At 38.1% G+C, this 12,916-nt stretch overlaps 1 protein-coding gene across 1 annotated transcript; it reads right to left on the reverse strand.

The window, feature by feature from the left end:
• Nucleotides 1-947: 947 nt before the first annotated feature.
• Nucleotides 948-12,697, reverse strand: LOC582999 (microfibril-associated glycoprotein 4-like). The gene is made up of 8 exons (XM_030978319.1): nt 12,457-12,697; nt 11,211-11,271; nt 10,151-10,384; nt 5,583-5,684; nt 4,740-4,820; nt 3,428-3,573; nt 2,423-2,684; nt 948-1,490 (listed from the first exon to the last, which is right to left on the reverse strand). The coding sequence occupies exons 1-8, from the start codon at nt 12,457-12,459 to the stop codon at nt 1,243-1,245; spliced, it is 1,137 nt and encodes a 378-aa protein (XP_030834179.1). The 5' UTR covers nt 12,460-12,697; the 3' UTR covers nt 948-1,242.
• Nucleotides 12,698-12,916: the final 219 nt, after the last annotated feature.

Raw genomic sequence — 12,916 nt, forward strand, 5'->3', positions numbered from 1 at the left:
AACAGAAAGAGCAAAGTACATATTCCCCGAAAAACCTCGAAAATGTAGGATTATTTTCTATTTAAGTGAGTATGTGCGAGCACTTAAAGGTGAAATTCAAAGAAGATCACAAATATGTCAACTAATGTATCACTAGAAACTGGTAAGCTAACATATGGACATCGGACAAGTTTTAGGTCAACCACATATCGGGTGATTTTAAAAAATACAAATACAACCACCTCCATAGCAGCTGGGATATACGAGAGATTCGCCGGAAAAATAACGATGTTTTAATGACGTCACTATATGGACCAACACCGCCGAAGCAGACGACATCGCATAGAGAATGAACATAATTGCAAAGCTATTTTTTCTCAAATTATAATGAGTTTAGTGTATATAAATGTAATGGCATGTCAAACCATTCAAAAGGGGATATGACCAGAATCTGATAACTAAAATATTTTGCTTGTAAATACACAGGATAGGGCTGAATTAACAATCAAAGAAACCAGACTTTCAAATTGGAAACCCCCGGATTGATATTAAGGACGGCATTTGTTCCCTCTTGAAACGCCGTACATACCCCGGTGTGTGCAGCTGAATATACAATGGCGTCTTAATTTGTTTACAAGCGACAGATTCCTTTATTTTTGTATCGCTGCGTTTGTCATCAAAATAAAACCTGCGCGGGGTTTAGAGTGAGGCAATAGAATTAGCCTGACGGTAGTGAAGTAAGAGAAAGAACTCAAGAGAAGATGAAAACACAGGCACTGAAAATGTGTGAGATGTCATGGGACATCGTCTGCTTGTGCAAGTGATGTCCATACTGTGATCTCACACATCTCAGCAGCGTTCGGAGAACTCTTCAGGTGCTATGCCGGGGCTGTATTTAAGCGTTTTGTAATAAATAATAATCGTTACTTCGAATGTTCCCAAGCATTGAATTTTGATAACCTTGTCGAATCAAAGTTTCAACTTTGCAATAATGAAAATAAAGTTAGTTTTTAAAATCAATGAATATCTACTTTAATTACAGCAACACGGCGTAAAATTACTCCCTTTATTTTAAACTGATACTTAAATGAGTAACACTGTTTTAAGGGGGTCCTTTTCAAAGTGAAAAAAGCTGAGAAGCTGTGTGTGATAAAATACAAAATGTAAAGTGCGGTGCTCTTAATTGTGCTTACGAAACCCCGCGTAAAACCGACACCTGCTTAGATCTAGGGAGGTTGTCCAGAGGGGTCCTTTGTTATTTAATTACGTCGGGCGAAGCTTCATCTCCGTCTTCTTGAGGGAGTATGAAAGACCGCGCCAGCCATCCCATACCACACCCATGTTGTAGCTCCCCGTTGGACCTTTCAGGTATTGGCCGTTGAGGTTAGCATAATGGCAAAAATGGTACCACCAGCCTCCTTGATAATAAGAGGCGCAGTTTCCCTCATAGAAATCATTATCGCGGTCCCATGTAGTGAACGGATAATAATACTGATACCGCAAACTGTCACCTGCATAGAAATGAGAAATTATTGATTTATACATGTTCAATATACGATCTCTCCGTACTCGACTTGAGGCTGTGTGTTTGTATTGTACGAAGCCGTCCGTCCGTCCGTCCGTCGGGGACTGCTGTCTCTTCTGTATATAGTATATTGATGTAACAGACGGATGCGTTTAGGAGCATTCGTTAGTAAGCATGAATACTTTTCTCACCCCTTCCTTTCCCCACTTGCTATCCATTTACGGGTTAAAGAAAATAAACAAACAATACAAAAAACACTAATAAAACACACCACTGTTGTTTACCGCGTCATAATGTGCAAGAGCATTTGTAATAACGTATTTTACTAACTGTACAAACGAATTACGGTTTTACTATATGACACTATATATATATATATACGTATAACCGTTTTTATCGTATTACCGTATGCAGTGGCGTACGCAGGAGTTGTCCAAGGGGGGGGGGTTAACATTTTTAAATCGGGCCGAAAATTTCGCAACGCCTCAGCCGGCCGATGAATAAGCGGGCGAGGGGGGGGGGGGGGGGGGGGGGGGGGGGTAAGAGCACTTTTTTGTTGTATGATTGTAAAACCATGTGGCCTTTGACCGATTTACTATGAACCACATTACAGAATTACGGTATTACTGAATTTGCCGTTTTACTGCATTACCGTATAATAATTAGCCTACTGTACGCGCATTGCCATCTTACCGTTTACGTAAAACGTATCCTGCGATAGGCCTACCCTGTGGTTCCATGCGTTGCAATGTGTCTAAAAACGACATCCCCCCCCCATTTATTTCATGTACGCAAAAGAAGAAAGAAAAAAGCCTTAATTGACTTAACTCTTTAATAACGTTAGTGAATCCACGAGGATCATACTTTTGAAAATTATCATGTACAAGACGCATTGCAGGGGATCGCCCTATTACCTACCTGCGTCTCCGAAATAGTTGCCAAATGCCAGGATGTAATTTGCGGTCTCGTTTGCAATATTGAAATCGCTGTAGGTGGCGTAGCGCGTTTGTCCCTCGAAGTCTTCGAGGTCGATCCGTAGCTCGTAGGTCTTATTACGGGAAAGACGGTGGATGTTGTCGTTACCGAGCCAGTGCTCGGTGGAAACGTTTCCAAAACCGTGCTTGTATTCGGACCAGGAGAGAGAGAAGTCAACAGAACCATCTTGTCTACGCTGGAAGACCTACAGAGAGAGAGAGAGAGAGAGAGAGAGGGATAGGGGGGAGATAGAAAAAGATAGAGAAAGATATCGAGATAGAGAAAGAAAGAGAGAAAAGAGACGGAGAGATAAAGAAATGTGTCGAGAGAAATTAAGGGAGAAGGGGGAGAGAGAGGGGAAAGGAAGAGTGAGCGGGATTGTGTGTGTGTGTGTGTTTTAATGATTAATTCAGAACATTAATAATACTTGAGAGAGGAAGGATGGAACATGCAGCACGATGAAGAATGGATGTTACCACATTTCGCACCAATCACAAGGATACGCAGTTTCGATTGTCGGCTAATAAGAATGCGATGGTTAAGACTTTAAAAAAATAAACCAAATCAATATCAATAACCAATATCGATTCTGTTCTTCATGAGGGCCCTTTCATATACCCCAGCAATCACGAGGTACCCGTTGACACCTGTCCAGGGTGGAGAGTGAAAATGTTGATGCATGAAATGGGATACATGGTATATATTGCCCAAGAGTTGATTATTAACACAATCCACTTTTGAAAAGTCATTAAAATTATATTTCAAATATTATTTTTCGGATTACGTAATACCTCATTGAAAATGTTCGCATATTTCAATAGGCGACGCACACGGCAAGGGTAATTTGTCGAAAATGGTTGCCATCTTGTTTCTTGAAAGTCGCTGCGATCATGTTAATAGTGAATGGGGTTGAAACAAAATGAAATGCTAGCTATCATCATTTCTCACCGTCCAGCGGCCACCGTCCGTTTCCATATCACAGTAAACGAAGAGAGGATCATCACCAACTCCATCGGGATAGATGGGATACACTCCACTGAGATTGGATAGTCCACCAGTCTGTATCTCAGCACAGTCACGTGGGAAGATAGGAACTGATACGAAATACAAAGGTGTCGTAGTTGAGAGAATTGAATTTCAGTGGACCGGCCTCTAACAGGAAAAGGTCACTGATTCGATCCTTGTTTGGTACTTACATCTTATTTCTTAGACAATTAAGGTTTACTTCCGACGCAGGGAGATATTATGTCTTGCATGTTAAATTAGCCATGTAAATTACAAGGTGTAATAAATTGGCACCCCGGCCCCCCCCCCCCCCCACTCCGGGGGTCGGAATGACCGAATGCGTGTTACCAAAATGTCCGGTAAAGGGGTATTTTTCACGCACCAAAGTCCGGCTCGTACACACACAAAAAGGACATTACACACCGGACTTAGGGGTGTTTTCAAAAGAAGGGAACACGCATATGCGTACCATAAATAACACTGAGTGGGGGGGGGGGGGGTGGGCACCTGACTGGTTCTAAGGAAAGACCTTCTTGAATGTTGTGAGCTCCGTATCGATAGGCTAGCTAATAGAAATAATAACTTAGGTAATATCGGAGTTCTTTGAGCACCTTACATGGTGGATGAGAGCCCTGAACAAGAAATTTACAAACCTTTGTAAAGAAAATGTCAAATTGACAAGTAACAGAAAGGGTGATCATACTAAAAGGCACACTAGGAGGGTTTTAAAAAACCTTACATTTCATTAAGTCGTTCGCTTTTGATCCTGAATGATTGATAAAAGCGTTTCGACTAAATTTTGTTTTAATGCACATTTAATGATGATCATCAATAATGCTGCTATAAAGTGCCACAAAAGATAAGGACAACAGAATGTGAGTCAGTAATTCCAAAGGACCCTTGTACTGTTCATATTTTATTAATTTTGTTGACAATTCCTGAATGTCAATCTACCATGGTGCGTCAAACACCGCACAACTCACTGATCCAGCCATGCGTCACAACAATTAATGGCGCTTCGTGTACAAGAGGCATGTATCGATTATAATGCCGGACGTTGGGCAGGAGGTGTCATTCGCCCGACGTAGGACTGCGTTAGCGACGTTTGTCGTCTTCGACGCGTAGTTTGAGGGTGACACCGTATGGACAATGATACTTATAAATTATTAGTCATCATAGATTTGATTCAAATAACACAGTCCTACATCAGGAAATTGAAACCTCCTGTGCAACGGGAATGATAGGAAATGCTCACCGTCCGTGGCGGAGACTTGCGTCATTTCGGCCGGTATGATTGTAGACATGTCCGTGAAGTCAGTAATAACTGAGGGTGCTTCTGCCGTGACACAAGATTCATAGAACGCATTTAATAGTAATAATGATGATGATAATAATGATGATCTGTGTGAAAAGGCTGAATTAAATTGAAATTAAATTCAAATAAATTCCAATCAATTGGACTGGACTGGGTTTTGAAATAAAAAGATGTCACCACTCGGCTTTGTTTCTTCCCAGCATTTCAACCTCAGACGTATAAATTATGTATGTAGTAAAACCTAAACACCTCTACTGACATGTTATGGAACCTTCTACTGTGGGATTTCATGGGATGATAAAAAATAATGTTGATCCGTGACAATTTCCAAGATTTTTGAAGAAAAGAATAAAGAAAAAAGGAATACACTCTTTTTAGAGATTTTAGAGATTTATCAAGGGAAAAGGGGAGCAAAGCGAGAAGGCGGAACCGAAATGCCAGTAATAAAAAATAAAAAATCGAAGACAATTTTTTTCTCGAAAACCAGGTAAATGACCTAAAATTTCCTTGACGGGTCACTTATGTTCTTTCTATCAGACAACAGTTTCATACCACGCATATTCCGTATCAGGGCTCTTACTTTTCTCCTGAAGATAACTTCTTCTACTTTCTGCACATTCAAACTTTCTGAACCATATACCATCGCTACTATTAGGTCTACTGCTATGATTATCTTCAAAACTCACATGACATTTAAAGAATAGGAAAGGTTACACAATAATCTTGTTAAATGTTTTTTAAAACCTTTATCAGATCTCAAATTCTTTGATATATTGTTCTTACGCTCATTGCAATGTTTCCCTTGAAAACCAGGTGAACAGTGGCATAGATAGCTTTCCATAGTCTCCTCGCACCAGCCGTTTTCACAAAGCTTCTTGTCACAATCTATTAAAGATAAAGGAAGGAAACTCAATTTGTGTGTGTTTATGTGTGTGTGTTCATGCGTATGTAGATTAGTCGGGTGAGCATGTTTTGGTCTTCCTTTTTTATTGCATACTCAATCAAACGGAAAACCTACAACTTTATATGAACTAACTGAAATGGAAATAAGAAAACTACCAGTTTTGTCCAGTCAAAGCTTATATTCTTTTCTCTTTAGCATTATATTTCTGTGAATAATTGTACATGTACTTATACTTTGATTTACAAAATAATCATTCAATATAAGGGTCTTTCGAGACCTTGGGTCGTTTCACAAAAGACTAATATCGACTTAAGTTGGACTTGGAATATGGCAACCCCTTTGAGGGACGTGGAAATCGTGTTCTCAAATTTATAGAATTTACTCTTTTTTTGGTTAAATGTTGAAGAAATAAAATTATCGAAAGACACAATTTTTAGAGAATTTTCCTCAAATTCTACATCTGGTTCAACATTCGTTTTTAGGGGCAAATACTAACTATCATAATATTTTAGTATAAGTCCAAGTCTAACGTAGAACTTAAAATTACATTAAATTTTTCTTCAACAATGAACTGTAAAACAAATGTCAATTCTGTAGATTTATGACCACGATTATCACATCCCTTGAGAAACCAATGTGAGAGCAACCAGTGGCATGAACGGCCCGTTAGTGATCGTTCCAGTTTAAGTTGATCTCGGTCTTTGTGACACCCCCTCCCCCCCCCCCCCCACGATCTGTTTTCATTCTATACATTTCCAAGTGCAATCTTACAAGAGCTAACACAATTATTCTTCACCCGGCCAGCTACTAGTACATACAGCATGCTAAAATTGTTTTCCCTTGGTCGAAAATTGAAAGGAGGAACTAAATAATATTACTCCCTTTGCTCCTCCTTCACAAACGCCGGTACATACTACTTTGTATTGGCAAGAGGTACAGCAAAGATAAAGGCTATTATACTAATTTTCTACCGAGTGCAGTTTAGTATAATAAAAGGTCATCCCTTCTATTTTTAGTAGGTATTTTGTACCATAAATGAAGTTTGCCACGTAAAGAGAACAAAACACAAATCTGGTAGAACTCTAAACGTGAGGTTTGCAAGGTAATGGGGTAAACTCGAGGCCTATCATTTGCTCTGTACTATACCCCCCCCCCCCCAAAAAAAAAAAAAATAAATAAATAAATAAATAAATAAATAAATAAATAAAATAAAAAAATAAATAAAATAAAATGAAAGTTAAAAAAAATAAAAATAAAAATAGAAAATAAAATAAAATAAATAAATAAATAAATAAATAAAAAATTAAATTAAAAAAAATTAAATAAAAATAAAAAATTAACAAATAAACCAATTATTTTCCCTCAAAGAAACTACTCTGTCGCTCATATAGTTTGAATATTTTTGTTTTACCCCAATTTATGGAATTATTTTAAAAATATTTAAAAAATAATAGATCTAGATAGTATACATTCTCAGATTTTATTGAATAATAATTTGAAAATGTGTGTTTTGCGTGACTGCTAAAGCATGTGTATGCTACTATGCTTATCAAATAGGGGACCTACGCCCTTAAGTCATAAATGACAGTAATGAGGATTAATGCCCCACAAAAGGGCACTAATATAGCACATCGACACGGATTTGATCCTGGGGCCTCACAGTTACGAGGTCATTGCTTTGTCACTGAACCATGACTGTACGCAGCAGGGGCTAAGGTAGGGATGGCCATGCATTAAGGCTCAAGACATGGGCACACAGAGGATTTGTTTATGTTGGGAACCGGGGTAAAATGCAATAAATTATTGAAAAAAAATTGCATTTTCTGTTTTTTTTTTAATTTATGGAAACTGCCCCCTACCCTAGCCCCCGCTGCGTACAGTCATGGTTCAGTGACAAAGCAATGACCTCGTTACCTTGAGGCCCCAGGATCAAAACCGTGTCGATGTGCTATATTAGTGCCCTTTTGTGAGGCATTCATCCTCATTACTGTCATTTATGACTTAAGGGCGTAGGTCCCCTATTTGATAAGCATAGAAACATACACATGCTTTAGCAGTCACGCAAAACACACATTTGCAAATTATTATTCAATAAAATCTGAGAATGTATACTTTTATCTAGATCTATTATTTTTAAGTTATTTTTCAAATAATTTCATGAATTGGGGTAAAACAAAAATATTCCACCAATATGAGCGACAGTGTATCTAAGATACAAGCACCATAAAAACAACCATAAATGCATTTTGCCACGTAATGAGAACAAAACACAAATCTGGCAGAACTCTAAACGTGATGTTTGCAAGGTAACGGGGTAAACTCGGGGGCCCATCATTTGCTCTGTACTCATACCGCCCAACTAATTTTGTTTTTATCCTCAAAGAAACTTTCAATCATACAAGCACCATAATAACAACCATAAATGCATTTTGCCACGTAATGAGAACAAAACACAAATCTTGCAGAACTCTGAACGTGAGGTTTGCAAGGTAACGGGGTAAACTCGAGGCCCATCATTTGCTCTGTACTATACCCCAAAAAAATCATGTATTATTTTCCCTCAAAGAAAATTTCAATCATACAAGTACCATAAAACAACCATAAATGCATTTTGCCACGTAATGAGAACAAAACACAAATCTGGCAGAACTCTAAACGTGATGTTTGCAAGGTAACGGAGTAAACTCGAGGCCCATCATTTGCTCTGTACTCATACCGCCCAACTTATTTTGTTTTTATCCTCAAAGAAACTTTCAATCATACAAGCACCATAAAAACAACCATAAATGCATTTTGCCACGTAATGAGAACAAAACACAAATCTGGCAGAACTCTAAACGTGATGTTTGCAAGGTAACGGAGTAAACTCGAGGCCCATCATTTGCTCTGTACTCATACCGCCCAACTTATTTTGTTTTTATCCTCAAAGAAACTTTCAATCATACAAGCACCATAATAACAACCATAAATGCATTTTGCCACGTAATGAGAACAAAACACAAATCTGGCAGAACTCTAAACGTGAGGTTTGCAAGGTAACGGGGTAAACTCGAGGCCCATCATTTGCTCTGTACTATACCCAAAAAAAAATCATATATTATTTTCCCTCAAAGAAAATTTCAATCATACAAGTACCATAAAACAACCATAAATGCATTTTGCCACGTAATGAGAACAAAACACAAATCTGGCAGAACTCTAAATGTGATGTTTGCAAGGTAACGGGGTAAACTCGAGGCCCATCATTTGCTCTGTACTCATACCGCCCAACTAATTTTGTTTTTATCCTCAAAGAAACTTTCAATCATACAAGCACCATAAAAACAACCATAAATGCATTTTGCCACGTAATGAGAACAAAACACAAATCTGGCAGAACTCTAAACGTGATGTTTGCAAGGTAACGGGGTAAACTCGAGGCCCATCATTTGCTCTGTACTATACCCAAAAAAAATCGTATATTATTTTCCCTCGAAGAAAATTTCAATCATACAAGCACCATAATAACAACCATAAATGCATTTTGCCACATAATGAGAACAAAACACAAATCTGGCAGAACTCTAAACGTGAGGTTTGCAAGGTAACGGGGTAAACTCGAGGCCCATCATTTGCTCTGTACTATACCAAAACAAATCATATATTATTTTCCCTCAAAAATACTTCAATCATACAAGCACCATAAAAACAACTATTGCAAATATATTTCCATTTAACCCCTGTATGGAAAAATCTATTACGTCATCGACACAGAAGAAAATGTCCTTTTTAAAATAAATTTTGTGTACATGCAGAACATATTGGTTACAGAGTTTCTATTTTTGTTTAATTTATCGCAACTTCGAAAATGCATGACTTTCTTATGTTTAATCGGACTTTGCTCAAACTATCACTGACCGGTTCCTCTCAATTTCGTGCTTTAACCCAGGATGGATTTCCCCTATAAATTTGATGAGTGAATACAGTAGTTGGAGAAAGATGCAACTTATTGAGCGCGGGGGCAAAGAGGAGGACCCCCCCCCCTCCACTCCCATTGTACATGTCGTTTTGCCCAAGCTTCGTTAAACCGAAGTTTCGTAATTCCGAAAATGCATAGGTTCATAGTTCCGAATGGTGATAAATACGAAAATTCAATAGAACGGCCTGAAAAACTATATCATTCTCGGAATTATGAACCTTCGAAATTATGAACCCCATTCCATTTTCGGAATAATGAAACCTTCGGAGGAACAGACCATGCGAATGTAAAGCCCAAATGTTTGGGAGCTGCGAACCCTATTTAATTTTCGGGGTAATAAACCACCGGGCCTGGAATTTAAAAAAAAAATTCTCTGGAATTACGAACCGTCATAAAATTTAAATTCGGAGAACGAGTGGTGCCCTCATAAATAAAACCTACTTTTGTATTACTTTTTTTTTTTAAAGGGGGGGGGGTCTTAATAATTACCAGGAAATTTGCATGTTCTGTATCCGGGAGGAATTCCTAATTTTCCTTTTCGTCTAGGGCAACCGTTAGCCGCCATCGGAGCAGTGATGAGCTTTGGAATCATCTGTACCATACTGCCGTTGGTGTTTTGCTTCTTTTGACACTCGTTGAACATTGGTAAGGTGTAGTTGAGTCCAAACACGTTCTTGCAGCAGGTTTGTGTCATTTCCATTGCATCTGATGGCGCGGGTAAACCTGTGTGCCAGAATGATAATGATGATAATGATGTTGACGGTGATAGTGATATGATGATAGTGATGATGGTGATGGTGGTGGTGACGTTGATGGTGATGATGATTATGATCGGGGCAGCGCCAGGAGCGTCACAACGTGACGGACATGTGCGCTATATAAGAAGCCACCATTATTATTATTATTATGATACAACGAACACCAACACCGACAAAAACATAATAATAGTAATAATACTGATGATGAAGATAATTATAATAAAATGATAATAATGATAATTTTAATGATAAAAGTAACAATACGGAGATAGTAGAATGATAACAAACAAAAGTGTGGATGTTTGCATGGGGGTCTTGAGAGGGGCACTGACATTATAGGAGCTAGGGGCACCAATCGTATTATGTTTATAAAATGTGAATAAACAAGGCCACCTTTTGTGGATGAAAGTGGTCATATCACCTTTTTTTCACGTTCTTCCCCTCTCCCTCCCTGTTCCTTTCCTGCTGTTGTGGGCGAAGGGTAACAGTAGATGTGCATCTTGGATAGTAAAGCCACTGCACGCTACAATGCTATTTTTTTCATCTAGAATCTTATTTTTCTACGCTCCTAGAAAGAATACATACTTAAATAAGTCTAACATGAATAAACAAAAAGATGTCAAATAGATTTATGAATACAAAGGAAAAATTAAATTCTGTTTAAGAATAACAAAGAAAAATATTACGTATGAGCATATTAACAAATTTAGTAAAAAAAAACATAGATAACAATCATTTAAATAGGGTTGAAATAGGTTTTGAAATTGTATTTTAAGGAGTAGGGTACATACCAACAGAAAGGAAGATCACCGTGCCATATATGCACTTCCAATGAAGCTTTAGATTACTGGTCTGTAATTAGAAACAGGTTTACATAATATATTATCATGATTTAAAATTTCTGATGAAACTCTTTCATAATCCTTTTTTATGTATATTTTTATGTCGCTTATCTTATCATATAATTATCATCTCGACTAGCATAGAGATGTAGGCGGTCATGTTCCTTCCTTCTAACCTAATTAGAATCGGCCTACCTTAAGTACACAACTTCAAGAATGTGCCCCCCCCCCTCCTTGAGGGGTCATACTTTTAATGTTTTTTTCAGACGATAATAAGCTGCGACCCACAGCAAGGCGGGTCTAGTATACAGGCACACACTCTAATTAGACATTTTTTTTTACCACAGTCCATAAAGTCTTGAGCAGACTCTAGTACTTTCAAGTCTCTGACTGTGTCAAATAAGGAGCAGTCTATGCAAAATACCGTCAGAATGGTCTCAGAATGCAGACACTGTTAGGCAGAGTATATGAGATTTATTGTATTATTACTAACGCTTCTTCTCTCCCCTTTCCTTTTCTTCTCTGCAAGTCACTCCTTTTTATTTTTATTTTGTTATTGTTGTATCTAAGTTGAGGGCTGCGGGCACGTCAAGCTAATTTGCTTATTTATGTAGCCCTCCTACATCTAATGTATGTCAATTATGCATTCAATATATTTGTTTAATTTCGTTTATTATCTGTATAAAATTATCATCAATAGTGATCTGTCAGTTTATGACAGGTTCAGTGACCCATCCAAAATTCTATATCAAGTGTCTCTCCAAGTTTCTCTCCAAGTTCCTCGGTCTTGAGCCAACCGTTTCATCGTTTCATATCCTGTTGCTCCACATTGTGTGATAAATTATATACACTTTAAATATTGTGTCAAACCATATTATGTTTATGAAAATGTATGATGAAAAAAAAAAAGATGCAGAAACCAATAAATCAAATCAAATCAAATATTTAGCTTCTATATAGCGCCTAATACAAATGTTTTTAAGCGCTTTACAAAATATACTATTACGCCTAACAATCGTGAAATCTAGACTTCAAGCTTTTTCTGCAAGATGGGCACTACTTCAGCGACTTTTACGCTTTAACCCTTTTTCATATAGAATGAAAACAACTTTTAGAATCATCATTGTGATTATTATTCACACGCAATAGATAGTCATGTATCCAAACATTTTCTTTTTCTCCGGTCAGTTCTTACCATTTTTGTGAATCCTCAGTCATGCAGTCCTTCTGGTTAAGATGATGATGCGCAATGGAACACTGTTCTACCCAATTGTGACTATTCTTACATTTGAATTCAGTCCAGGAATCAGCTAGCTTAGGTTGCGAACACAAAGCAACGTACGCATTGAGTTTTGCGTCGCGTAGCTGCAGTAGGCACGGATCACCTGCACCCCTCACGACGGCCTAATTGCTTGTTCTCTCACATTTCAGTGTAAGCCGTGGTTTCCACTCCCTTCCCCCTACCACAATGCCCCCTAAATTCATGGGCCCATGCTACGCCATTGCAGTGTTGCATAGCAATTACACGCGGGGGGCGGGTGGGGCGGGAGGAAGAATTGAAAGAAAATAAATGTATGCAACCTTTTTCTGAGTTTAGTATAGGTTTCATGGGGACGAAAGTAATATGCCCTATGCTCAGCTATAAGGTATTGCAA

The sequence above is a fragment of the Strongylocentrotus purpuratus genome, unplaced genomic scaffold (genome assembly GCF_000002235.5).
Source record: "Strongylocentrotus purpuratus isolate Spur 01 unplaced genomic scaffold, Spur_5.0 spur5_scaffold_1, whole genome shotgun sequence".
NCBI lineage: Eukaryota > Metazoa > Echinodermata > Echinoidea > Camarodonta > Strongylocentrotidae > Strongylocentrotus > Strongylocentrotus purpuratus.

Bases quoted from the DNA above. Each gene is read 5' to 3' on its own strand.
- LOC582999 (XM_030978319.1), bottom strand. The intron at 5,685-10,150 runs GTAATTATTAAG...TATCTTTAATAG, and splicing joins CAGAACATGCAAATTTCCTG to ATTGTGACAAGAAGCTTTGT. The intron at 2,685-3,427 runs GTGAGAAATGAT...CTCTCTCTGTAG, and splicing joins CGGACGGTGGCCGCTGGACG to GTCTTCCAGCGTAGACAAGA.